The 26,741-nt window shown below is 36.8% G+C and overlaps 2 protein-coding genes across 2 annotated transcripts; one reads left to right on the top strand and one right to left on the bottom strand.

Moving 5' to 3' along the window:
- Positions 1-613: 613 nt before the first annotated feature.
- Positions 614-4,502, top strand: LOC145073080 (type I inositol polyphosphate 5-phosphatase 4-like). Its single transcript, XM_079019632.1, has 11 exons — positions 614-1,090; positions 1,179-1,263; positions 1,514-1,582; positions 1,892-2,084; positions 2,169-2,772; positions 2,851-3,044; positions 3,243-3,351; positions 3,434-3,582; positions 3,675-3,962; positions 4,064-4,131; positions 4,258-4,502. The coding sequence occupies exons 1-9, from the start codon at positions 1,061-1,063 to the stop codon at positions 3,901-3,903; spliced, it is 1,662 nt and encodes a 553-aa protein (XP_078875758.1). The 5' UTR covers positions 614-1,060; the 3' UTR covers positions 3,904-3,962; positions 4,064-4,131; positions 4,258-4,502.
- A 704-nt stretch (positions 4,503-5,206) lies between these two features.
- On the bottom strand, positions 5,207-7,480 carry PAP85 (cupin family protein). Its single transcript, XM_079020113.1, has 6 exons — positions 7,102-7,480; positions 6,636-7,005; positions 6,368-6,546; positions 6,196-6,279; positions 5,855-6,121; positions 5,207-5,774 (listed from the first exon to the last, which is right to left on the bottom strand). The coding sequence occupies exons 1-6, from the start codon at positions 7,450-7,452 to the stop codon at positions 5,340-5,342; spliced, it is 1,686 nt and encodes a 561-aa protein (XP_078876239.1). The 5' UTR covers positions 7,453-7,480; the 3' UTR covers positions 5,207-5,339.
- Positions 7,481-26,741: the final 19,261 nt, after the last annotated feature.

Raw genomic sequence — 26,741 nt, 5'->3', positions numbered from 1 at the left:
GTTTAGAATTTTATATTTAATTTTTATTTTAAATAAACCCATGTAATACATGGGTGTCACACCTAGTATATATATATATATATATATATATATATATATATATATATATATATATATATATATATATATATATATATATAATATTGTTTAAATATTATCATGTATTAATCAAAATATTAATTTCTATGTTGCATTATTATTATCTATGTTTAATAAAATTCAATCCTAACTTCTATCATTTTTTAGCGCCGATAATACTGGTCACTCTCCAAAATCAATGTGAAACAAAACATTTTTAATGTTATTTGAACAATTTATTTCTATTTATGAATTAAGATTGTGTTTTTATCATTGACGTTTGATTTACGTTTTATAATTTAAGTGATATAATATTTAATTATATAATTTATTTAATTGATTTTAAATTAGTTAACTCAAGTTTAACTCATTTATTTAATAAGTTAGACTAGTTAACCTGTAACTCATTTATTTAAAAGATTGGGTTGAAAATATAAATTCATTTAAATAAACACATTGGTTTAAATTTTCAATCTAATTATTAAATGGCTGAACAGAACGCAACCCAAACTCTAATTTCTATATGACATTCACTTGAAGTGTTCCCTTTAGTTTCTTTTCCCATTTCCATCGTTTCCCCTCTATTCCTGCAAAGACAACTATTGGTGAAAGAAAGAAAGATGTATAATATAGGCTGCAACATTCAAGAAACCCCAACTTGGATTTCTCGTTGATTTGACTCTTTGTTAGCATTTTACGAAACCATAATGCGTAGAAACTGCTACTTTCTTCCCCTATTTATAACTTGAGATTCAACACATGACTCTGCTTCATTCTTCTATTTCTGGGCATTCATAAACATCCTACCTTTTCTTCTTTTTCATCTTTCTTTTATTCAGTTGGGATATATTACGCCCCTTAGTCAAAGCCTCAAAGAAGAAAGATCGATTTTTTGGGAACCTTTTCCTTTGAATCAAACATACCCATTGTTTCTTTTGTAACTAAATTAGTGGGTTTTTTATATTTATGAGTTTTGGGAACAATGAGAGACGAAATCTTCAAGAAGAACAAGGTTTTTTTTTTCTTCCTTTCAACATTGTATTTATGTCATTGAATATTCTCAATTAGATGAATTTGACATTATATTCTTGACTTTGAAGGTTTCATGGCCTAAAACACTCAAGAAATGGTTCAATGTCAAAAACAAAGCTCAAGACTTTGATGCGGATGATTTCAATCATGGAGGTAGTTTTCTTATTTGCTATTTCCTTTAGTTCTGCATCAAATCATTGTACGTTTTTCCTGTAAAAGTAGCATTTGGGAATTGGAATCCCAATGACATTGGGAACTTTTCCTGTTTGTTGCTGAGAATATGTTCTTTGATTTCTTGTTTGTTTCTCAAGATCTGCCATTTGAGCTCTTAATTTGAACCCTTTCTTAACAGTGGCAATTACCACGACTTTAATAACTTTTGTTAAATGGGTTTCCTTTTCAGGTAGATATGAAGGGTGGAGGAACAAATTTTCTGCAAAAGAAATATGCACCATCAAGAAAAGCAGAACAGGTGCAGTTTCAGGCTATTTTTATATTTAGTGCTTTTGGACCACTGAACAAGTTCAAATCCTTTAATGTTACAACTTACACGATCATAACTCATAAAGGATGTTCATCAAGTAAATTGACGAAGGTCGAAAACACACGAAAGTGAAAAACCACGTTTCAGAGGAAAACTTTTATCTTTCGGAATGTTTTTCCATCCGTTGTCGCTGCCAAAAGTTTAAATTTTCGAAATTCTGCATAGAATTGTGAACTTCAGTACCTAAGATTACAGGATTTAAGTAGATTTTTTTTATCTCTCATATGCATTGGACAGAAAGATCAAGCAAGAGGACTGCTGATTGTCTTGGAGCAAACAAGCTTGATCTTGATCGTGCACAAGTGACGGATGTTAATAACTACAGGGTCTTTGTCGCCACGTGGAACGTCGCCGGAAAACCTCCAACGAGTTCTTTGAATCTTGAAGATTGGTTACACACTTCGCCTCCTGCTGATATTTACGTTCTTGGGTAACTTTTAGTTTTACAAACGATTCAAACTCCAGATTTTGATTGTGACAAAACTAACACGGTCCCTTTGAATTGGTGAATTAGGTTTCAAGAAATCGTCCCTTTAAACGCTGGTAATGTACTCGGAGCAGAAGACAATGGTCCGGCTAAAAAATGGCAATCCCTAATCCGAAAAACGTTAAATAGTCTTCCGGGAACGACCGATGGATACCATTTCCCTTCACCAGTTCCCGATCCAGTCGTAGAGTTAGATTCAGATTTCGAAGGATGCGTCTCACAAAAGCCCTCGTCTTTCCTCCACCGGCGTTCTTTTCAATCACAGAGTCGTAGCATGAGGGAAATCCCACATCCCGGACTCGACAATAGATACAGCGTCTCTGATCGAGCCATTTTCGGGAACCGATGCAACGATTTTGACCTGGGTTTCGGGTCCGGGTCATCCGATGAAGATAACGGGCCTGACGATTCACCCGATGGCCCAAATTACACCCAATTACCATACAGCAGTTCTTTCTCGATGGAGGAGAAAGATAAACCGCTGGAGCAGTCTAAATACTCATTGGTTGCGAGTAAGCAAATGGTCGGGATTTATCTTACTGTATGGGTAAAGAGCGATCTTAGAGACGATGTTCATAATATGAAAGTGTCGTGTGTGGGTAGAGGATTGATGGGTTATCTTGGAAACAAGGTAATTAAATTTCCATTTTTTTTTTAAAATAAACTTCAATGATTTTGATTGTTTTATTCTTGAATTGATTTGTTTCAGGGTTCTATATCTATTAGCATGTCGTTGCACCAAACGAGCTTTTGCTTCATATGTAGTCACTTGACATCTGGACAAAAGGAAGGCGACGAGCTCAGAAGAAACTCGGATGTTATGGAAATCTTACGGAAAACTCGGTTTCCACGTGTTCAAGATACAGGAGACAAGAATTCTCCTCAAACGATTCTCGACCATGAGTAAGACCAAATGTTCTTATAATTTCACTACCCAGACAGTGTTTGTTATATGAAAAGGATATTCGCATAATATTCATATCTCACATTTTTTTATGGACAAAAGAATTGCTAAAGCGATCATATGTCATGTCCGATGTAACAAACAGGCCAAATGTTGGTAAACTTACAATTCTTAACCTTCCTTTTACATGACTCTAGCCGGATCATATGGCTTGGTGACTTAAATTACCGAATTGCCCTGTCTTACCGGTCCGCCAAGACCTTGGTAGAGATGCGAAACTGGAGGGCATTGTTGGAAAACGATCAGGCAAGTCTCGATGTTGAAAACGTTTCAAACTTTTAAGCGAATGATTTGTGAGTTTTTTTTTTTTTTTTTTTCATGATTACAGCTCCGAATAGAGCACAGAAGGGGACGCGTATTCGAGGGATGGAAAGAAGGGAGGATATATTTCCCTCCAACTTATAAATATTCAAATAATTCCGATCATTATGCAGGATACGATATGCATCCCAGAGAAAAACGAAGAACTCCTGCATGGTAAACCATATATATAACCTTATCTTAGGATCGATCATTGTGCTTTCATGATCTTGATACTAGCTAGTATTAATTAATTTGTTATAAATTAGGTGTGATCGAATCTTGTGGTATGGAAACGGACTCCATCAAATGTCATACGTTCGAGGGGAATCTAGATTTTCGGATCATAGACCCGTGTACAGCATATTTTTAGCAGAAGTTGAGTCTATTAATACCCGAAACCGGTTCAAGAAAAACATTAGTAGTTATTCAGCTAGGATCCAAGTTGAAGAACTGTTACCCTATTCACGTAGATATGGAGATCTAAGTCTCTACTGATCACTATTGACACATCCATGGGGACAACAGTAATCGATTCGTCAACATCCCCCAAAATGGTCAATTCTTTTAACTTTTCTGTTTTTGTGGTTTCGTGTTCCATGATCTTACTATCTAAAAATCTTGATTTGAAGGTCTGATTAGTTTCTTGATCATACAGAATTTGTGGATTTTGCTTTCCATTTTTCGAATTCTTAGGCAACCACACGGAAACTGCTGGCGATTCGGGTACGTATGTTAGATTTTATCATTTAATTTTGTGGGCCGCGTCTTTTGTCTAACGTTGAATCAAACCAATGAATACTATAAAATAAAAACTGTTGATGATTGTTTTCTTCGTTGTTTTGCATGCAGAAAGAGATCATTCTTACGTAGAGACATCAGACTGCTGATTAGCTTGGTCATATGACTTACCATGATTCTTTCTTTCTTTTGTTTGATTTTATACACCAAAAGATAAAACACTGTATTAAAAAAGATGAAACTGTTAGTATGTATTTTTATTTATGGCCTCATAGAACAGTTAGCTTGGCAGCCCATATACCTCTCGGCCCTTTGTATATATGTGTTGTATGATCGCATAATGGACGTTTATAGAATTATCTTCACCAACATAAACGGTATTATTGTATCATTGATAACTCATTAGATCCTATATAAATTGTAATTTGTAAAACAAAAAAAACAAAAAAACAAAAAAAAAAAAAGCGCGTATCATTCAACCTGAATCTATCCAACCATGTACCAATATATACGATGTTAATAATTAGAACAAGAAAAACAAAGAGAATCTCAAAGGTCCCGGATCGAATTGCAGGCTTTATTGAATAAAGAAGGCTTGTTTAGATAGCCTTAATTCACGCTTACAACAGAAATGAGAAAAACTAGCAACATAAAGCAACAAATCAGTATTGTAATTTGTAAAACTAGGACTTAAATATGACCAGAAAGCTAATAGAAAAATACTAATGGGTACTTATGACTGTTATTTTCATACGATGCCACATGTTAAGTAATTTCTATATAGTGTTTGTATGGAACCTTTTCTTTCTTAAATCTACCACATATCATGAGACATACTGGAGTTCATATGTTGATACTGGCAATGTTTGTGTTAACTATTGTCATTTCATATCTTATTGGGGATCATTTCTTTCCTTAATTTTAATATATACACTATCAAAACTTTTTGATAGAAAAGTTTTTACTTTTTACGAATATGGATTATATATTTTCCTTAACCGATTGAAGAATTAACCAATAGAAAACGAGTCGAACAAAAAGGAAACAAGTTGGAACTCAGTTAAGAAAAATGTGTTGCCAACTTTGATAGTTGATACAACACACGAAAGGAAAGGCCGTTTTATTTATATAAACATTGTTAGCACATTAATTACCATTGATTACAACGTCAAAACTCAACAACCACATAAAGTTTAGGCAAAAGCACGACCGCGTCTCACCGGACCCTTGAAGAAGAGCTTCTTCTTCTGCTTCTCTATCACCTTTTGCACCTCATTCGCCGGAATGCCGAATGTAAGCTCCATCGCCTCATCCTCCCATTGGCTCATCACATTGTCCCTTCCGGCAAGTGGGAACCACTCGTTTCGATCTGAGTTCAGCCCGAATCCTATCACTTCCAGGTTCTGCTCGCCGGAAGCTTCAAGTACAACAGGGTGACCAGCCGGAATCACCACCACGGTTCCCCGTCGAATCTGAGAGTTCACTTTCTCGTAACCAGGCGAAGTTTCAATGTTCCTACCAGCTTGCTCGGATAAGTGAGGGCATGCCATCTCAAATTGACCGACACCGTCGGCCACCACCAACACCGTCGTCGTCTTTGTGTTGTAAAACGGTCCCGCCATTGATCCCTACCAAATCAAAACCATTATTACTCCATTTTTATTGATTTTGTTCGAGAAACTGAGCCAGAGTTTAGAGAAACACACACCTGTGTTATGTTGAACAACGAAAAGGCGACATTCATGTCTCGAAGATCCGAAAAATCTTTGGAATCGACCTCATGGAGGTTTCCATACTCGTTTTGGACCGACGGCTTCTCCATGTAGATATTGTAAGGACCCTTTCTTTCTCCAAACGGCCATGTTCGAGTTTCATCTTTGCCACTCAACGCTCTGATTTGTTCCTCCGTAGCTTTCTTGAATATCCCTTGTTGTTTCTGTTGCCCAAACAGTTTCTCCAGCGAACCTCGATCCATCTATACAAGAATTCGCCTACATCAACACTCGATATCCATCATTTCATCGTAGAATCCAAAGAAACGAGACTTACATCGAATGCAGCTTGAAGAACTTCGTTGCTGAATGCATTGAAAAACGATGATTCGGGGTTGTCACCTCCTACGCCGACGAATGTCTGAAATCATAAATGTAATCAACACCATTAATTTCCTCGATCTGAATGTAGTAATCCCAACCAATTTTGAGATGAATTCGAATCTCACCTGCAATTCACCGGGGACGGAGATGGAATGTAGGATCTTCGCCAACACAAGTTTTTCGTTGTTGTGTCGGTTAATCAGATACGCGTTGATTCCGGCGGGTACTCGGAAAATATCGCCACGTTTTATGTTGTGATTTTCTAATGAATTTTCTGTGTTGATCAAACTGATAGTCCCCTCTCCTGTGAAATTGATCAAAACCCGTTAAAAGATTAGAAATATAATTTGAATCAACTTAATTGGTTAATGGCGATCCAAGAAGTTTTGATACCATTTGCAACGAAGAACAGGGTGTCTGCATCCCAATGGTTTGGAATTATGAAGGTCTGAGGTTGAGCTTCGAGAATTGCCACCCGGTATTTCCCGATACCTTGGAAAAGTTCCGATCGATCAGTGAACTTCTGAAGAACCCTAACACTCCCTTGTTCGCTTTCTATCCTTGTTGTGAAGTGATGATCTTCAAAGACGTAAGGGTTATTTAATTGTTGTCCTTTCCCATACTCCCTTTCGCCTTTTCGGCTCTTTTGACTCATGCTGGTGTCATCACCACCTCTGCCGCGACGCTTCCCTTGCTCCGGCCGGCCGTATTGCTCCATGCATGTCCGGAAGCATTCCGGATCCTCTTGCTCTCCTTTGCTCCCCTAGTGATCATACCGGAATTAAAGGAATTTGAGAATATGCAAAGCGTTGCTCACAAATCCCTCGATCGGAAAGTATTTATAGTTCACATTAATTACCTGGCAACTCTGGTGGCATTTCCCCACCATCTCACGGAGTTCACGTTCTATGTCAGCAAAAACGATGTCGTATTGACCACCACCCTCGCCGGATCTGCCACCGGATTGTCCTCTTTCTCTTCCCTGGCCACCTTCTCTTTCCCTCTTCTGCTTCTCTTGATGGTACTTTTCGCAACTCTGCTTGCACCTAAGCTTCTCATCTTGCTCCGCCCCCGGAAGCTCCTCGCACTTGAGCTTGCAAACACCAAGTTCTCGATCTCTTTCACTCCGAGCTAGACTCACGGTGGCAGAAACAAGGCACACAGCTACAAACAACGACAAAACCAAACAAATTCTTCCTTTAACTTCCATATTTTCCGGTTTGACTTGCTGATTGTCTTCCAATCATCTACATCTATATATAGTGACACTCGTGTAATGGATCATCATATGAGGTGTCCGAAGCGAGGATGAAGTGGAAGCATGCATGGCGGCAAGTGGCGAAATGGCTTCATACGTGTCAGCAGAAATGCCAGCAGAGACAAGAGGACAAAAGGGTGGTACTTTATGGATTAGGATTTATAGTTTTATGAAACAGTGGTGGCCACGTGAGGAGAAGTGGGTGATCACGTGGCTGTACGTCTGTACGGCGAACTTGAACAAGACGACAGAATATGTATGCAGCAAACAGTGTAAATGAGTGTTGGGAGCTGGATTTTGTCGTTATCATCCTTTAGATAATTAGATTACGATAGGTTCGGCTACATTGTTTTCTTTTTTTTTTTTTTTTAACTTTTTTTTTTTTAAAAAAAAAATGAGGATAAGAAAATCTATAGTACGGATGTTATGAAAAAAAATGTCTATTATTTATTAGCTTATTAGTTTATAAGTAAATATGAGATAATTTATGAAAAAATAATTTATTAAAGGTTTTTAATCGAAATAAACTATTTTTCATCTAAATATTTTTTTAATTTATATCGATGTAAAACCTCTAATCGGCTAATAAATTTTCTTTTTTTTTCTAAATACTTCATAGCATCTGAAAACAAACAAATTATATTTTATTGTGGAAGTCTTTTTATTAATAGTTTTCTTTTTCAAAGTGAGTGTCTAGTTTGATAAATGATACTCATAATGAACTAGTATTTTGTCATAACGTGGCGTAAATATATTTTATAAATTGAATTCTAACGATTATATTGATAAAATTTAAGAACTATTGTATGTTTTAGTAGATAAATATAAAATATCGGTACCAGTGACAAAACTATCAGTGGATAAGATATTCGCAAATGTTTAGAAAGCTGAGAATGTTTAAAGTCAAGGGAGATAAAAGTGACATTTGACAAAGATGATGGGTGGTAATCGTAGGAAAATCATAAACGTTTGTTGTGGTGGCAACAATACGTTAGTACAGTTACATTTATTGGTATGTAAATATAAAATGTCGATATCATTGACAAAACTGTTGGTGGATGAATAAACACAAAAGTTTAAAAAGTCAAAGGGGGTGAAAGTGACATTTTACAAAGATCAAATTCGATGAGGTGAAAGTGACATCTGATAAAGTTGACGGATGGTAACCATATGAAAATCATATTATACATACTATGTGGGTTAAACACAAAACATTAAAAAATAAAGGGGTGAAAATGACGTTTCAGAAAGTTGAAAGTCGAGGGACTAAAAATGACAATTTACAAAGTAAAAGGTTGAAAAATGTACGAAAATAATATATATATATATATATATATATATATATATATATATATATATATATATATATATATATATATACAAAACTTTAAATAATAAAAAGGGTGAAAGTGATATTTTAGAAACTTCTAAGTCAAGGGACTGAAATGATATATTTTGCAAAGTAAAGGGTGGAAGGATGTAACATTCCTAAATACGAGGGTAAAAAATTCATTTTTAAAACAATCAAAACACCCATTTATCATTTAAACAAATCCTTAAAGATATTTTATAATAAAAACAGTTATCGGAGTATAATTCCAAAATCTTAAAGTTGCGGAAAATATAAGTGTATGCGCTGCGATCAAGCCGGGGCCTTCCCTTTCGAACCGAAAGTACCTGAAACCACATACAACAACTATAAGCACAAAGCTTAGTGAGTTCCCCGAATACCACATATCATACATAACATACAAGTTATACATATCAAACATGCAATAGGAGGTGTTATGTGCCAATTATAGTCTTGTCATTATGCCACGAGCCGTATCATGGTCTTTCTTTGCCAAGCCAGGGACCAAAACCCTGGGTCTTACAGACAAGTGTCAGGAGCCACCTCCTGGTCTTCCATGCAAGTATCATGACAACTAGCATATAATCTACAACTACTTATCTACTTAACTGCCAAAGTCCACTCTGGTCTTGCATATAGATCTGCCAGGAGCCACCTCTTGGTCTTTCATACAAATGCCAAGGACCACCCTTGGTCTTCCTATATTACATAAACCGATTGGGCCGTCATTGGTGCCTTCGACCCATAGTATAATGAGGAGACTCACCACGCACTGCTGAATCACATTGTTAATCCCTGGCTGCTGGTCCGACAATTCCCCGATCTATCAATATCAAATAACAGCAAATTAACATTTGGATTCCAATGCAAATCCAACAATCCAAACATGGGTAAAAAGACCATTTTACCCCTCTGTAACGACCGTAGATCCGGACTAGTAAATTAAGAGACAATAAGTGTCGAAAACGAATTTTTGATATAAGATTATTTAGAATGAATAATCTTAACTAAGTTGTAGTGGTCGTGACAAGGTTTCCGAATATATAAAGAATGTCGAAATCCGAATTATAACCAAGAAGTTATGATATGTCGAAGTTTCGTGACAGAACCGGCACGACACCGCGCGACGTAAATAGTGAATTTATGTTAGAGCGATATTTGGCCTTAGCGATCTAAATGAAAGTTGTAGAATACGTTAAACCGAGAGCGTGCATAAAAAGAACGCCCAAATCTGACTTCACATGAAGAAGTTATGATTTTTCGAAGTTTCAGCTTAGCGGTATGCAACCCGAATACTCGATTTGAGATCGATTAATTTCTAGCCGAAACAATCTAAACGAGAGTCGAATATCTCATTAATAGTAGTGCAACGGTAAAAAGACAGACGAAAACGGAGTTTAGATGAAGGAGTTATGAATTTCTAGCGGAGTTTTCCTGTCTCGGCCTACTAAAAATAATATAATAAAAATAAAGTCAAAATTAGCCGACAAAGTCTAAATGAAAGTTGTAGATCTTGTTTTTACCTAGGCGTCGATATAAATAATGTCGAAAACGGAGTTCGTATGCGAAAGTTATGATTTTCTGAAGTTCGGGGCACGAAACCCTAAGACTGTCAGAGACCACGACGTGAAATAAGTGGTCACGACGTGGCATGTCTTCTGACGCCTCCTGGAGTCTGCCAGACCCAACTTGCGATGACGAATGCAGTGATGATCAATCCCACGACGTGAAAGTACTGGTCACGACGTGGAAAATGAGAATTTTGCCCTATAAATAGAAATCAAGGGCCAACCGATTATGGTTGCTCCATCTCTTCTCTCCCACTCTTGATACACTCACTAAGCCCTATTTTAACCCCCCCCCCCCCGAAGCCCCAGTATCATCTCGAGACCCGAAGCAAGTCCCAAAGCCCGAAGATCCCAAGAAGAAAAGAGTTTCCGAGCTGAAGCTCTGTCCACGAGAAACCCGGTGTGTGAAGATATCCTGGTTTCACCAAAGAATTACTACTTGGAGGGCCGTAGTGTCGTCCGATCATCTTCTGATCAAGTGAGTGTATAGTCACTTTCATCTTACACATAGATATGGATTATTTTATAAAATACATGTTATGTGTATATATGTTGTTGTTTATATGTGTGAGTGTATAGTCCCTTTCATAAACACGATTTTAATACAAGTATCGGTTGAATGTATTACATCTATGTTATGTGTGAGTGTATAGTTACTTTCTTCTAACACATAAATATGATGTATTTTCTATGAAATACGTGCTATGTGTTTATATATTGTTGTTTATTTGAGATGAGTGTGGTATGGATGTTTTATATAGTTTTAAATGAGTTAAACTGTATATGTGTTTATATCTACAAATATATTGAGTAGAACATTGGTAGATGATATAGTTGGTGTGTGATGAAAGATGGTATGAGTAAACCTTGGCAGCTATTGTCTTAGTGCCTAACAAAGAACCCTGGAAACTATTGTCTTAGTGCCTAATAAAGAACCTTGGCAACTATCGTCTTAGTGCCTAACAAAGAACCCTGGCAGCTATTGTCTTAGTGGCTAATAAAGAACCTTGGCAGCTATCATCTTAGTGCCTAACAAAGAACTCTGGCAGCTATTGTCTTAGTGCCTAGCAAAGAACCCTGACAGCTATTGTCTTAGTGCCTAATAAAGAAGCGTGGCATCTATTGTCTTAGTGCCTAACAAAGAACCCTGGCAGCTATTGTCTTAGTGCCTAACAAAGAACCTTGGCAGCTATGGATTTATTACCGTATAGATGAACCTTGGTAGCTATGGATTTAGTACCATATAGATAAAGCTTGGTGACTATGGAGTTAGCGCCTATTGTATAAACCTTGGTGACTATGGAGTTAGCGTCTGTTAAGTGAACCTTGGTGACTATGGAGTTAGCGCCTGATAGCTATGGATTTAGTACCTGAGAGATAAGTGTTGGTAACTATGGACTTAGTACCTGATAGATAAACTTTGGCAGCAATGGACTTCGTGCCAATCCCTTAGGTTAATCCTTAGGAATGAATGAATGAAGGATAGTCGATTTTTAGGATAAAACCTTAAGAGTAAAGAAGATAATGAGGATGGGTAATTGGGTTGATTGTTTGATAATTGAATATAATAATTATATTATTGTGGGTTGAAAACCCTATATGCTCACCAGGCTCCCAAGCCTGACCCACTCAGTTTTCTTTGTATCACAGGTAGTGGCACAAGAGCATAAGTTGGTTAACATGACGAGAGATTTTGGATGATAGATGAGTAGTTATAAATAACTGTTGTAAGGTCTATTTTATACTGTTTATGCTTTTGGTCTGTATCGGAACATGACATCCCGAGATTTTATTATTTAAAAAAAAGTACATTCTATTTGATAAATGTTTTGATAAAGTTGTTGGGGTGCAAAGTTATTCATTCATGACTTTGTAAATGTTTGACTTTTGTAAAACCCACTTGCATGTGGTGCTTTAGCCTTTAGACCCATTTGATTGTTAGAGTGAGAGAGAGACATGTAAACACCTCTATAAATAGTGGGTTTGTCCACTTGTAGAGGTGTGCTTGAGAGATGTAGAAAGTGAGTGTGTAAGTGTGTGTTAATTATGTAGTCTAGATCTAGTCCTTTTTTGTAACACCATATACATTCAATATATCTCTTAAACACCCAAATCACCATGTTCAATTGTGCAAGCTTTAATTCCGCATGCCAAACCATGTTCTTATGTCTCTACAATTGGTATCAGAGCGGGTCTTCAAGATCAAGGTGATTTTTGAAGAACGATTCACGGTTTGGAAATTTTTGTCACAATTTGAACAATTTTGGTGAGTCTCTCTCTATGATCTCTCGTAATATTTGGATTCGTGCTTTGCGTTCTTGATTTTTGATCGTTTTGATTCATTGGATATAATTCGTTTCAAACCTCATTGTTGATCCAATCAATTTTTGTTTAGATCAAATTCAAACCAAAAACAAAATAAAATTTACTAAATCAATGATCGATATATGATCCATAACTTTGAGCCCAAAATCTCGATCCATTACTGTTCATTCAACCAGATTGAAGCCCAAACTTGTAATCCAACTGATAGATTCGATGTATCTGATTGTATTCGCATATCCGACATCTATTTTCTTCTTCTAGCAAATCGATAATCACGATCTTGTATGTTGAATCGAAAGTCGATTGTATCAAATCAGTTTCGTTGGTGGATATTAATCATTGTTTTTCTCTCGATTTATCTAGTCTTGAATCGATCCGATTGCCTTTGATATTGATACTTTATTGATCATTCATAATCAATTGTTCTTCAGCTCTTAATCTTGACTTCTCATTGTATTTTTCTCGATCGATGTTGAATGTATATCTGATAATGAGTGTCGATTTCTTATGATTTGGAATATGATGAACTCGATTTTATACAAGTTCCAGTGAAGAAGTCGGAAATTGATCTTTTGATTTTGATGAAATTGTGGATCAAGAACACTTGAATGTGTGAAGAACTGTTGAAGGAACACATTTTGATCTGAAATTGTTCTGAAAAGTTATCAATTTGTTGTTTGTTGACTGAAGAACTGAAAGTCAAAACAAAAAGTCCAAATTGTTGTTCTTGGTTCAACTTGTACACACGCTTCACTGAGTTGTACAATTGGATTATCATCGTGTGATTCTAGGATTTGGTTTGTTGGTTTGAAATCGAGATCTGATTGTTCGTATGGGAAGATAATTTCGATTGTTGATGAACGAAGGGCTATCGTATGGTTTAATGGATATGTGATAATCAAGTGGTTGATCTGGAAATGTGAATTTGATTTTGAAAATCGATTAATTGGTTTGAATGCCAAGAATATTCGCATCTGGGTCTCAAAAATTAATGTTCGTATTTGATGATATGGTTCGCATATGAAATCAGTTGAGTTCGCATCTGGATCTTCATTGAGTTCGCATATGAGGTTAATTGATTTTGATTTCGCAAGCTTGGAGTCGGAGATCTGGATTGTGTTCGCATATATAGAATGCAAAGAGAATTTAAATGTGATATTCAGTTCACATTTGGTGAGATAAGTATGTGGTTGATGATTTTTGGATCAAGATGCGAATGTCGATGGTTTTTGAAATCGATTGTAATTGATGTCAATATTGGGTTGATGATTGAGGGATGATTCGTGAAGGAGAATGCGAAGTCAAGAAGGACTGGGAAATTGATGTTTGCAAAAGAATGAAAACTCGATTTTGGAGTTGTTAGACGTTGATTTTGCGAAAGTATCTCAATTGAGTTCGCATCTATGGATAGATTTTAATGTTCAATTGAGTTCGCACATAAGGTGGTAATTTTGAGTTCGCATTTGGTTACAGAGATCACGTGAGTTCGCATTTTGTTCAATTTTGGAGTTAAGATGCGAAGTATTTTCTTATCCATGGTTCGCATATCTGGAAGTTGTTCATTCGCATTTGGTTCATTTGATTAATTGGGTGAAAGATGCGAAAGGTGAGTGAAAGATGCGAAGGGTGTGCGAAGCATTCCCTGTTAATCATTCAATGAAGAAGAAAACAAATATGTTCGCATTTGGTCCCTGCTCTTTTCAAGAAAGAATATAAGTGGTCCAACTTCGCAAATGGGGTCATAAAATAACGAAATTGCAGAATTTTCAATTCTTGTCCTTGCAGTTTGTGCGAATTTACACATTTTACCCAGTTTCGCAAATGGGAGTGTGTTTCGCATATTTGACTGTTTTTGACGCATCGGGTCACTGCAGAATTTTGATATTGACAATTTCTACCCATTTTTGAGAAATTTTGTCAAAGGTGATCCGTGAACGACGCTAAAAATTGGTTATTTTTTGGGTTTTCCGGATTGAAGCACAAAGTTTATGCCACATGTTAAGGGGGAGTTTTAACATGAAAAATTTCGAATAGAGCACGTTCTTTTTCCTTGGAGTTTTATAATCAAATTTCGATTATAAAAAGGGGGAGAAGTTTTATATGGAAATTCGAACTTGAATTTTTCATATTACGCGAATTTGAAGACCGAAGTGATCTTGAAGTTTTGAAGATTACGAGATGATGCAATTGGAAGTTCGGAAGTGATGTATTCGAAATGGGTTTGGTTTATTGAAGATTTTTGGGGTGTGTTTTTATGCACAACTTTTGGATGATTATTTGGAGTTTGGAATACTCTTGATCATTCATTGCTGCTCGGATTGTATGGTCTCACATCCTAGAGCCCAAATTGAAGAATCATGGAAGAATAGAAGATTGAAGTTCGTTTCGACATGTGTCACCTTTAAGGCTCGAACCCGCGTAGTGCTTGATTTTGGAAGATTTAAAGTGGGTCATTCATTCCTAACTTTGAGGGGGAGAATGTTGGGGTGCAAAGTTATTCATTCATGACTTTGTAAATGTTTGACTTTTGTAAAACCCACTTGCATGTGGTGCTTTAGCCTTTAGACCCATTTGTTAGAGAGAGAGAGACATATAAACACCTCTATAAATAGTGGGTTTGTCCACTTGTAGAGGTGTGCTTGAGAGATGTAGAAAGTGAGTGTGTAAGTGCGTGTTAATTATGTAGTCTAGATCTAGTCCTTTTTTGTAACACCATATACATTCAATATATCTCTTAAACACCCAAATCACCATGTTCAATTGTGCAAACTTTAATTCCGCATGCCAAACCATGTTCTTATGTCTCTACAAAAGTTTTATCATATCTTATTTGGGGAAAAATTCCGCAACTGATTTAATCAAAGGATTACTCTGATTTTATAAAACAAAGCATAAACAAATCGGTCTTTTCTGGCCGTGAAAAAGGGGATGTCATACCCTCACCTAGTTTGGTCCAAGATTAAGGCCCAAACTCACAATCAAAAAGGCCCACAAATAAAACACCATCTAAAGCCCACTTATGGCCTAATTTTCTAAATTGGCCCCAAACCCTTTCATGGGTCTTACCCTAAAGCCCAATAACTCTTCCTAGTCCAAAACAATTGTTCTCATTTGGCCCAACAATACCCCAAGCAACCAAGCCCAAAGGGTGGCTCAAACCCGAAACACAAACATGCGAGGCCCAACAGACCGAGTACGCGGGTCATATTCAACACGTACGCACAACGTACTCGCTTGGAGGCTTGTACGCCCAGCGTACTCACCCTCTTCAGCCCAAAACTTGATTTAACACTTAATCCCTTAAGACAAGGCTCCAAAACATATATCTGACTTCCTTGAGCTGGATTATCATGTAAAGTTGCTAACTTTACGTTTATGCATGGATAAATGAAGCTCTTAAGATTAAAAGGGACTTAATAAGTGACTTAATGCATGCATGACACCAAAAATCGCACCTTTATGATCAAGGAGACCAAAACAAACTCCGATCTTAAAGAACAAGCCCTTAAACGGCTTAACTCTTCCATAAACCCGAAAAGGGACCAAAAGCATAAAAAGCTAAGCATGAAGAGATTTAAACATATACAAGCCAAGATGAAAACTTGATACCTCAGAAAGCTTTCCCACAAGATGATGATTCTGGATCCAAAACCTTTTCACCAAGTAAGGCAACTTCAAGCTTCTCTACTTCCTTCACAAAGGCAAAAATGAGCACTAAAGTCTTCTTAATAGCTCAAGAACACCACCAAGAGGCTAAGGGGCCAATTTAGGGTTTTAGGAGGTTTGGGGGTTGGTAAAGAGGGCAGTCCTAAAGACTTAAGATGCTTAAATAGGGTACACATGCTTAAAAATTAGGGTTTAAGCACCCCTCGTACGCATAGCGTACTCCTCGTACGCCTAACGTATGAGGTTGAGGTTCGCGATCATTCCTGCTGGGTACAATAAGCGTACACCAATGTATGCCCAACATACTGCCCTTCACACTAGTACTCCCTACGTACTCCCTATGTACGCCTCGCGTACTAGGGTTTCCTCTTAAACCCTAAAATACTTCGAAGTCCATAACTTCTTCGTTATAAATCCAATTTCGACGATCCTTATATCCATGAAAAGGTAACTAGAAGCTCTATACTTTTATCAACTCATACTTGCAATAAAATTTCCCGAACAAAAATCCAATTTTCATAAAAGCCCTCTGCCATTTTACCAAAACACCCCTTGGCTCCAAAACCAAATCTGAACGCCCGAATCATCTACATTACATCACCCATACCCAAATGGGTAACGATTTAGGACAGAGCATTATAAAAGATTTTAATGATATTTTCGAAACTAATAAATCATAAAAACGTACAAAACAGAGGGTGTAAATCGTTATTCGAAAGTTGAAGAGTGGAAAGAAGAAACCATCATTTTTGATAGTTAAATATTGAAATGAAGATAACCATGGTGGAAGTTTCCATTGACGTTACCATTTAATATATAATACAACTAGGTTATAACCCGTGTAATACACGATTGATAAATTAAAATAATATAGATAATAATCGTAACAAAATAAGTGGAATATAAGATTAATTATAATGATTATTTCAACGTAATTAATTACCAAACATTTTGAATTTTAAATCTCTGTTAATAATATTAATTTTAAGGGACTTAACAGATTATTTAAATTTAAATGTAAAGTCATAGAAAAAGACATATATTACTTTTAGAGAGTAGGATAAAAGAAATTATAAATTATAAAAAAAATGAGAAATGAAAAATTTAGTATTTTTTTTACTAGGAGATGAAGATATAATATTTACAATTCTTTTATATTTTAGAAAGAATATCATAGATGGTCCCTATATTTTTTCCAGATCTGAAATTTAGTCCATAAGTTTAAAAAAATTCACAGATGGTCCTCGTGCTTTCGAAACTTTTGTTATTTGGTCTTTATTGCTCACCCCGATAAGTTATGTCCATTAACTGAACGACATTTTTGTCATTTCATTACCACAAGGACCATTTATGATGTTTATATATATATATATATATATATATATATATATATATATATATATATATATATATATAAATATAATTATTTAATATATAAAGGATCCCTCCTCTCTCTCTCACACACACACATTTGTCTGGGTGCTTGTGCCCCTCTCGCTAAATCTAATCAAACCTCGGTAGGCTCTAATTAGTAGCAAACACAACAGTTAATTCACCAACAAATCCAAAAATACATCAAATGAAAGCAAGCAAGCATCAATGTCAACACTGATTGCACTTCTCCAACTCCCTCCCCAAACTGACTTCTTTTATGGTTTCTTTTTCTACCTTCTGGCTACTCGATGGTTATTACACTTTCTTCGCATCGCTTTCACTAGATTTCTTGTTGCTGATTTCTGGTATGTATCATAGCGAATCTATTTTACCCAACCTTTCTCATTGTTTCTTCTCTTGTAAATCAATCTCTATGTTTAATATCACATCTTTCAAGATTCTATATCGTTGCCAATTCGTTTAAGAAGAAAAATCCCTCTTTTTAACGTGAAGAATCTTGGTAGAAAAAATGGAGTTAGATCTATGTATTCTCAGTCCATTTGATGATTTTTAATCTGATCAGTTTTTTGACAAATTGTGGGTACATCATTGTTCGAATTCACCGTTTCTTGTATGCTCTTTATTTCTTTTTTATACAGCTTGCTTTTCTACCAGGGTCGTAATACAAGTACATTTGCATCTTTAAACCTGAAAATGAAGTTCCTTAAAACAAGAAAGTTCAGAAAAGCCCACAAACCAAACAAGAAAAGGAATCTGACAACAATCATGTTCCTGTTTCGGGTTTCAAAGAGCCCAAGAAAGATAACGAAGATAACTTGGGGAAATCGACGACCACGAATGTTGATAATGCTACAGAAGCCGATGAGGATGAAGATGACTTTATTATGAACGTGGTAAAGAGAAGACTGAAAGAAATGAGATGGAACAATTTCATAGTCCTGATACTTGAAGAAACATGTCCCCAAGAGGGGGAACTAGAGGAGGAGGAAGAAGACGAAGGTAAAGCCAGCTCCAATGAGTGGCGGGGTGTTGAAGTTGAAGGACAAAAATTATGTTCTTCGATCTATTCACTACATAGATCTTAAAAGAAATAGATGATTTCTCCATTCATAACATCTCTTATCAATTGATTTCTAACTTCTAACAATCTAAAATGTCACAAAGGTTTACACAATCCTTCGACTCCATCACCAAGGTCTGTGTATAAGAAGCTCACATCTCATCTACGATGTCCCTCTTTGAAAAAATTTGAACCCCCTAAAGATGAAACAGAGCAACTTCAGCAACAACCAAAGAATGATCCATATCTGGATCTTGAAACAACATACGTATCTCATGTTTGCTCAACATGGGAAGCACTTCATTGCCAGTATACTCAACTAAGCCAGATTCAATCTGAAAATTCTAAATGTTGCAACCATATCGCGCACACACACACATAGGGTGGGACCCTTTATTTTTTAAATAGTTATTTCTTTTTTCTTAATAACAAAAAAGTCATAAATAGTCCCTGTTGTAGTGAAATGACAAAACTTTCCTTCAGTTAACAGACAAAACTTAACAGAGTGAGCAATAAGGACCACACATCAAAAGTTTTGAAAGCATAGGGACCATTTGTGAAATTCTTTAAACTTTAAGACAAAACTTCAAATCTGGGAAAAACTATAACATCCCAAAAATTCAGATAAAAACTTTGCTTTTAAATTCATTCAAAACATACGTTACTCATATCAAATCCGTCAAAATGGTATCATAGCAACATATTATCAGAGTACAAGTTCCCAAAATCTCAAAAATGCGGAAAACATAGGGTGATGCGGTGCGATCAGGCTAGGCCCTTCCCCTTCGAACTGGAAGTACCTGAAACATAAACTAAAAACTTTAAGCACAAGCTTAGTGAGTTCCCCCAAAATACCCTATACCATACAAACATACAACCAAGCATATCTGGGTGCATGCAAACCCCTTCAGTCTATTTCAACCGGATACAATCAAGCATATTTGGATGCTTGCATTCCCCTTCGGTCTATTTCAACCGGATATCGAAACTATTTTACCCCAACTACTACTATATAACATCAGAACAAAGAATCACAGAGTAATCAAACAAACACATGCATAGCTAACAGTTGTCACGAAGTCAACCATCGTACTACAACATAAACTAGTGGGTCGACATTGGTGCCTTTGACCCACAGGTATAGTGAATGAAACTCACCTCAAACTGAAGGTATCAAATCACACTCAACGGATGACTCAGGAAATCCTCTCCCTAAGGCATAAGTATAAATCCTAATCAGAAATTGGACCAATATTCTAACCCGAAAGTCCAACCATAATTCTTGACTTAAGGAAAAAAGGTTTCTTCACCCTTGCCTCATTGGGCCTCCCTCCCACCAAGGCCCAAATTCATGCAAGCCCAAAAAGGCATTACAAGCCCAACTACAAGGCCTATAAGGCCTAATATGGTCCAAGAGCACCCAACATGCCCTAAAGCCCAAAAATATCTTGTTATAATAGGTGGGCCCGAGGCCCAATCCTAAACAAGTCAAAAGCCCAAAAAGTCTCGAGCCTAAAAATCTCCCAAGTCCATAGACTGTGTACATGACTCGTACGCCTGGCTTACGTTGATGATCCGAAATTGGGGCACTGGCCCAATACGCGCAGCGTACTCTAGAGTACGCTCAATATACTAGTCAATCATGTCATTTTTCCTCCCATGTCTTAATCCATTAAGCTTTAACGTCCAAAACTTAGATCAAAGCTCATAATAGTGTCTTAAGCCATAGAGTTGCAAACTTTATGCTCTTCCATGTCTCATTGGGACTCAAACCATGAATTAAGCCCTCTAACTCTCTTAGGTGGTCACCAAATCATGCATAGTTGAGTCTTAACCTTCAAGATTCGATTTTTATGACTTCTTGCACTCCCAAGAGTCCAAAAGGACAACTCAAATGGCCTGGAGTAGCCCATACTCCAAAAGACCAATTTATGGGACCAAAAGATGCTAAAATATTCCCTAAACATAGATCTAAGCTTAAAATGAACAAGTTTCAAACTTTATACCTTCAATAGGCTAGAAATGAAGCACCAACTCTGGATCTACAAGCTCCTTCTTCTTCTTTGCTTCTCATCAAGCTTCCTTTTTCTTCAAAACCCCAAAAGAACACCCAAACACTCTATGTAAGTTCAAAATGCACTTAAGATGGATAGGGTTTCGAGGTTAGCACTAAAAGGCAATGGAGGCTGAAAGGGTGATGGACTTGAGGGACTTAAGGACCTTAAATAGGGTGTAAACCCAAAAAATTAGGGTTAACCCCTGGCTTTAGAACGCAACGTGTGACATCCCCAGTTTTACGGCCAGAAAAGACTGATTTAATGTATGCTTTTAAAATAATTCAGAGTAATCCTTTGATTAAAAGAGTTGTGGAACTTGTTCCCAAAACAAAATATGATAAAAATTTATAAAAGCATTTCTTAAAGAAATGTATTTTCATTATAAAACAAACTCTCAGGATGTCATGTTCCGATACAAACCAAAAGCATAAACAGTACAAAATATACCTTACAACAGTTATTTATAACTACTGGTCTATAATCCAAAATATCTTGATAAGTCATCCAACTTATGCTCTGGTGCCATTACTTGTAATACAAAGAAAACTAAGTGGATCAGGCTTCGGAGCCTGGTGAGCATATATGGTTTTCATCCAACAATAAATAAATTTATTAATTTCATCAAACAACAATAAATCGATTACACATTCCTGTTATCCTCACTTTACGTCCCTAAAACAACTATCACAAGGGACATAGTCTAAGGATTTTCATCAGGGCGACAACACTGTTATGGGGGTTCCCAACAATTTATGTCAAATAAGGCAACCATGTGGGGGATGGAGTACAACAAATGAACACCCAAGTTCATTAACACCTACAGGTGGCGCGCCTTCCAGCGTTCCACTAGACTGTCTAGAAAAGTTTGTGGTCGTCATCTAAACTCCGCTAGATGACTGAATCAGCAACATCATCGAGGTCTCTCATCATTTTATTTAATCACACATCAACTATCTACCCATGTTTCACCCAACATAAATGTAGATAAATATACATATACAACGTAAAACATGTATAAAACATTCATTCAACACTTATTTCAAATAAACAAATAATATATAAGCACATAGCACGTATTTTATAGAGAATACTTCGTATCTATGTGTTAGAAGAAAATGAATATACACACACTTGATAAGACGGTTATCAGACAACACTACGGCTCTTCAAGTAGTATTCTTCGATGAAACCGGGATATCTTCACACATCGGGCTTCTCGCGAGTAGAGCTTCGGCTTAAAACTCTTTTCTTCTTGGGATCTTCAGAGCTTTAGGATTGGTTTCGGGTGTTGGGATGATACCCGGGATTCGGGGGTGCTTCAAGAGGGCTAGATAGGGTGTAGAGAGTGAGAGAGTAAGTGAATTAGCAACCATGGTCGGCCGCCCTTCGATTTCTATTTATAGGGTCTAATTTTTGGGTTCACATCGTGAACCTCAAATGCTCACGTCGTGAGCTCGATCCTGCATAGTTCATTGCGTTCGTCATCACGCCACTTGCTTTGGAAGGCGTCCATCACCTGTTCACGTCATGAGCCCTGACACAGGGGTTAAAGTTTGTGCCCCGAACATCAGAAATTCATATATTTCGCATACGAGCTCCGTTTTCAACGTTCTTTATATCCACGCGTAAGTGAGATTATGCTCTACAACTTTCATTTAGACTCCGTCGACTAATTTTGACTTTATTTATTATATTATTTTTAGTAGGTCGGGACAGGAAAACTCGGTTAGAAATTCATAACTCCTTCATATGACGTCTGTTTTCGTCTATCTTTTTACCGTTGGACTACTATCGATCTTCGATTCTCGTTTACATTGTTTCGGCTAGAAATCACTCGATCTCATAATCAAACTTTGGGATGCATACTGCTAAGTCGAAACTTCGAAAAATCATAACTTCCTAATACGAAGTCAGATTTAGACATTCTTTTTACGTATGATCTCGGTTTAACGTATTCTACAAAAATTTGACATGTCGCAAAACTTCGACATGTCACACAGTGTCGTACCGGTTCTGTCGCAAAACTTCAACATGTCATAACTTCTTCGTTATAACTCGGATTTCGACATTCTTTATAATTTCGGAATCCTCGTCACGACCACTACAACTTCCTTCATAGATATCGGGATTATCTAATATTCCATTATTACGCTTATTCTTGTTCTTAATTCATTTAAGTCACACAGTTAAGCATAAAACACATAATACTCAAATAATACATTTCTATTATTTCAAAACGAGTTACAAAGGTTAACCTAGACTATTACATCAATATTAATGTCTAGCTTAGAAACACGGGCATTACAATTCTCTCTTCCTTAGGATGATTCCGTCCCCGGAATCACACATCAACAAATAAATGTGGATAGCGACTCATCATGTCACTCTCCGTCTCCCAGGTGAGATTTGGCCCATTCGTATGTTTCCAATGGACAAGTACTAATTCGACCATCTTGCGTCGCAACTTCTTAGTCTTACGGTCAACGATTTCTTCTGGTTCTACAATTAATCTCTTATTTTCATCAATTCTTAATTCTGAAATTGGAATTATATTGGGAACTTCTCCCGTGAACATCCTCAAATAACAAACATGGATGGTGTTATGAATTCAATTCAGTTCTTCGGGTAATTCGAGCTTGTAAGCTTGGTTCCCAATCTTCTGAAGAACCTTAAACGATCCAATAAATCTTAGACTTAACTTTCCCCTTTTACCAAATCTTATAAGTCCCTTCCACGGTGAGACTTTAAGCAAAACCGAATCTCCAACTTCAAAAGTCATCGATCGTCTTTTCTTGTCAGCATAACTCTTTTGACAATCCTGAGCTGCTAACATTATTTCCCTAATTACTTTCAACTTTTTAGCAGTTTGATGGACTATCTCGGATCCCATAAGCTGCTTTTCCCCAGCCTCAAGCCAACAAGACGGCATACGACACTTCTATCCGTACAAAGCTTGATAAGGTGCCATCTTTATACTCGAGTGGAAACTAATATTGTAGGAAAATTCTACTAAAGGTAAATGTTCATCCCAGTTAACTTGGAAATCCAGGGTACATGCTCTCAGCATATCTTCAATTGTTTGTATCATTCGTTCGCTCTGACCATCAGTCTGTGGATGGTAAGTTGTACTCAAACACAACTTGGTACCCAATTCCTCTTGTAGACTTCTCCAAAACCTTGAGGTGAAACAGATATCACGATCTGATACAATCGTTAATGGAACACCGTGAAGCCTCACAATTTCCTTCACGTAACAATTTGCAAGCTTATCCATAGACCATTTCTCATTGGCTGCTATGAAGTGCGCACTCTTAGTGAAGCGATCAACGACCACCCAAATCATGTCGTGACCGTTTTTTGTTCTGGACAGTTTAGTGACAAAATCCATAGCAATGTCCTTATATTTACCCATAGGTACAGATAAAGGTTCTAAACTCCCATATGGTTTCTGATGTTGTGCCTTAACTCTCGCACATGTCACACACTCAGCCACATACTTTGCTACATCAAGCTTCATCGTCGGCCACCAGTAATAGGGTTTTAGGTCCTTATACATTTTGGTGCTGCCATGATGAATCGAGTACATGATTTTGTGAGCTTCTTCCATCAGAAGATCTCTTATTCCTACGGACTTCGGTACCCAAATCCGATCTTGGAACACGTTCAGTCTGTGACTGTTTATACCGAACACTAACGTTTTACCCAAATGTTCCTCCTTTCGGTCATTCTTCTCTAAAGCTTCTTCTTGAGCTTTCTTTATACTCTCCATAATTGTCGAGACAACTTCTATTCTCAACGCTCTTGGCCTTTTTCTCTCAAGATTGACTTTCCGACTGAGAGCATCTGCGACAACATTTGCTTTACCAGGGTGGTAAGTATCTCACAGTCATAGTCCTTAAGTAAATCTAGCCAACGTCGTTGCCTCATATTCAATTCTTTCTGATTAAAGAGATATTGAAGACTCTTATGATCAATGAAAAGTTTTCACTTCGTTCCATAGAGGTAATGCCTCCATATCTTTAGAGCGAAAACTACCGCTGCCAACTCCAGATAATGAGTGGGGTAGTTCTTTTCATGCTCTTTCAGCTGTCGAGACGCATATGCTATCACCTTTTCTCTTTGGCTTAAAATACAACCTAACCCAACCCCATACGTATCGCTATAGACATCGAATTCCTCAACTCCATCGGGTAGAGAAAGAATCGGTGCTTCAAATAGCTTCTTCTTTAGTAACTCAAATGCTTCTTTGTGCTTATCACTCCAAGCATAAGTAGCTCCTTTGTAGGTCAAAGTTGTTAGTGGAGTAGCGATCGAAGAAAATCCTTGGATAAACCTTCGGTAATATCCAGCTAATCCTAGAAAGCTTCGGATCTCCGTGCGACTTTTCGGTTGTTCCCACTTCATCACAGCTTCAATCTTTGCTATATCAACCATTATCCCTTCTTGGTTGACCACGTGACCCAAGAATTGGACTTCTCGAATCCAAAAATCACATTTGGAGAACTTTGCATACAGCTTCTCCTTCTTCAAGACTTCTAACACTTCTCGCAGGTGTCTGTCATGCTCCTCTTGGCCTCTCGAATAAATCAGAATGTCATATATGAACACTAACATAGATTTATCAAGGAACGGTTTACAAACCCTGTTCATTAAATCCATCAATGTTGCTAGAGCATTGGTTAGTCCAAACGACATAACCAAAAACTCGTAGTGTCCATAGCATGTTCTGAATTAGGGATGTTATTCGGGTCGGAACCGAACCGAACTGAACCGACCCGAATAAACCGAAAACCGAATAAGGGTAATTGTGTGATCCGAAAACCGAACCAAATAAGCAATACGGGTTCAGTTCGGTTCGGGTATTATTCGGTTCGGTTCGGTTCTAGCCCGAATAACCCAAATAACATGTACAAAATGATTAAGGAGTCGAATAACCCGAATAACCCGAATATTTTGTATTACTTTTGTAGCTTATGATTTCATAACAAATCTTTTAAAGAAACAAATTAAACACTAAAAATTAAACATCCAAAACACCCAAAAAATCTATCTATAAGTATATAACCCGAATAACTTCATCAATATGGAATGAAACAAGTAAAAGAACATATATGGTTGTTTTCATTAAATTCTCTTATTCAAGGTCAAAGTCCCCATTGCTTGGACTTATAGAAAAAAAAAGTTAACTGTAAACATAGCACATTTAAATTTCAATTAATAACATACATAATAACACATTTAAAGATTGAGTAGTAGATTAACACATCCAATTTTCAATGAGCAACATACATAATAACACATTGAAAGATTGAGTAGTAGATTAAGATACAAATTCTTACTTGTGTTTCTTGATTTGGAACCCAATTTTCCATGAATTGAATGGAGTAGAAACTATAAAACAAGATGAGGAGATGATTCACAAAAGTTTGAAGTACAGAAGTCGATCAAAAACTAATGTCAATCAAAGACTAATGTCGCAAGGAGCAATTGTCGATCAAAACAGATTGTCGGAAGGAGCAATTCGCAATCAGCAACTGTCGATCAAACAAAATTGTCACAATCATCAATATGGAAGTAGTCGACTCGATTTGGTGTATTAAGTTGTAATGATCTTCGATTTGGTTTTTTTGGGATCGATTGTGATGATCACAGAACCGAATACATAAATTGTGCAAGGAAAAAAAACAACTCGTCATATTTGGTTCGGTTCTTTGGACCGAATAAGCCCTTATTCGGGTAACTCGGACCGAATAACTCGAAAACTGAATAAACCTTATATAGATACCCGAAAACCGAATCGAATTGCTTATTCGGGTCTA

This window comes from Lactuca serriola, chromosome 9, assembly GCF_051521515.1.
Source record: "Lactuca serriola cultivar US96UC23 chromosome 9, Lser_US96UC23_V15, whole genome shotgun sequence".
In the NCBI taxonomy this organism is placed as follows: Eukaryota; Viridiplantae; Streptophyta; class Magnoliopsida; order Asterales; family Asteraceae; genus Lactuca; species Lactuca serriola.
The sequence above is the reverse complement of the archived record's forward strand: the minus strand, read 5'-3'. Positions and strand labels throughout refer to the sequence as shown.

Coding starts and splice junctions, on each gene's coding strand:
- LOC145073080 (XM_079019632.1), top strand. CDS start 1,061: ATGAGAGACGAAATCTTCAAGAAGAACAAG. Junction 1,091..1,178: donor AAATCTTCAAGAAGAACAAG/GTTTTTTTTTTC, acceptor TTGACTTTGAAG/GTTTCATGGCCTAAAACACT. Junction 3,583..3,674: donor AAACGAAGAACTCCTGCATG/GTAAACCATATA, acceptor GTTATAAATTAG/GTGTGATCGAATCTTGTGGT.
- PAP85 (XM_079020113.1), bottom strand. CDS start 7,452: ATGGAAGTTAAAGGAAGAATTTGTTTGGTTTTGTCGTTGTTTGTAGCT. Junction 6,122..6,195: donor TTCTTCAAGCTGCATTCGAT/GTAAGTCTCGTT, acceptor ATTCTTGTATAG/ATGGATCGAGGTTCGCTGGA. Junction 5,775..5,854: donor CGTTGTTCAACATAACACAG/GTGTGTGTTTCT, acceptor TTGATTTGGTAG/GGATCAATGGCGGGACCGTT.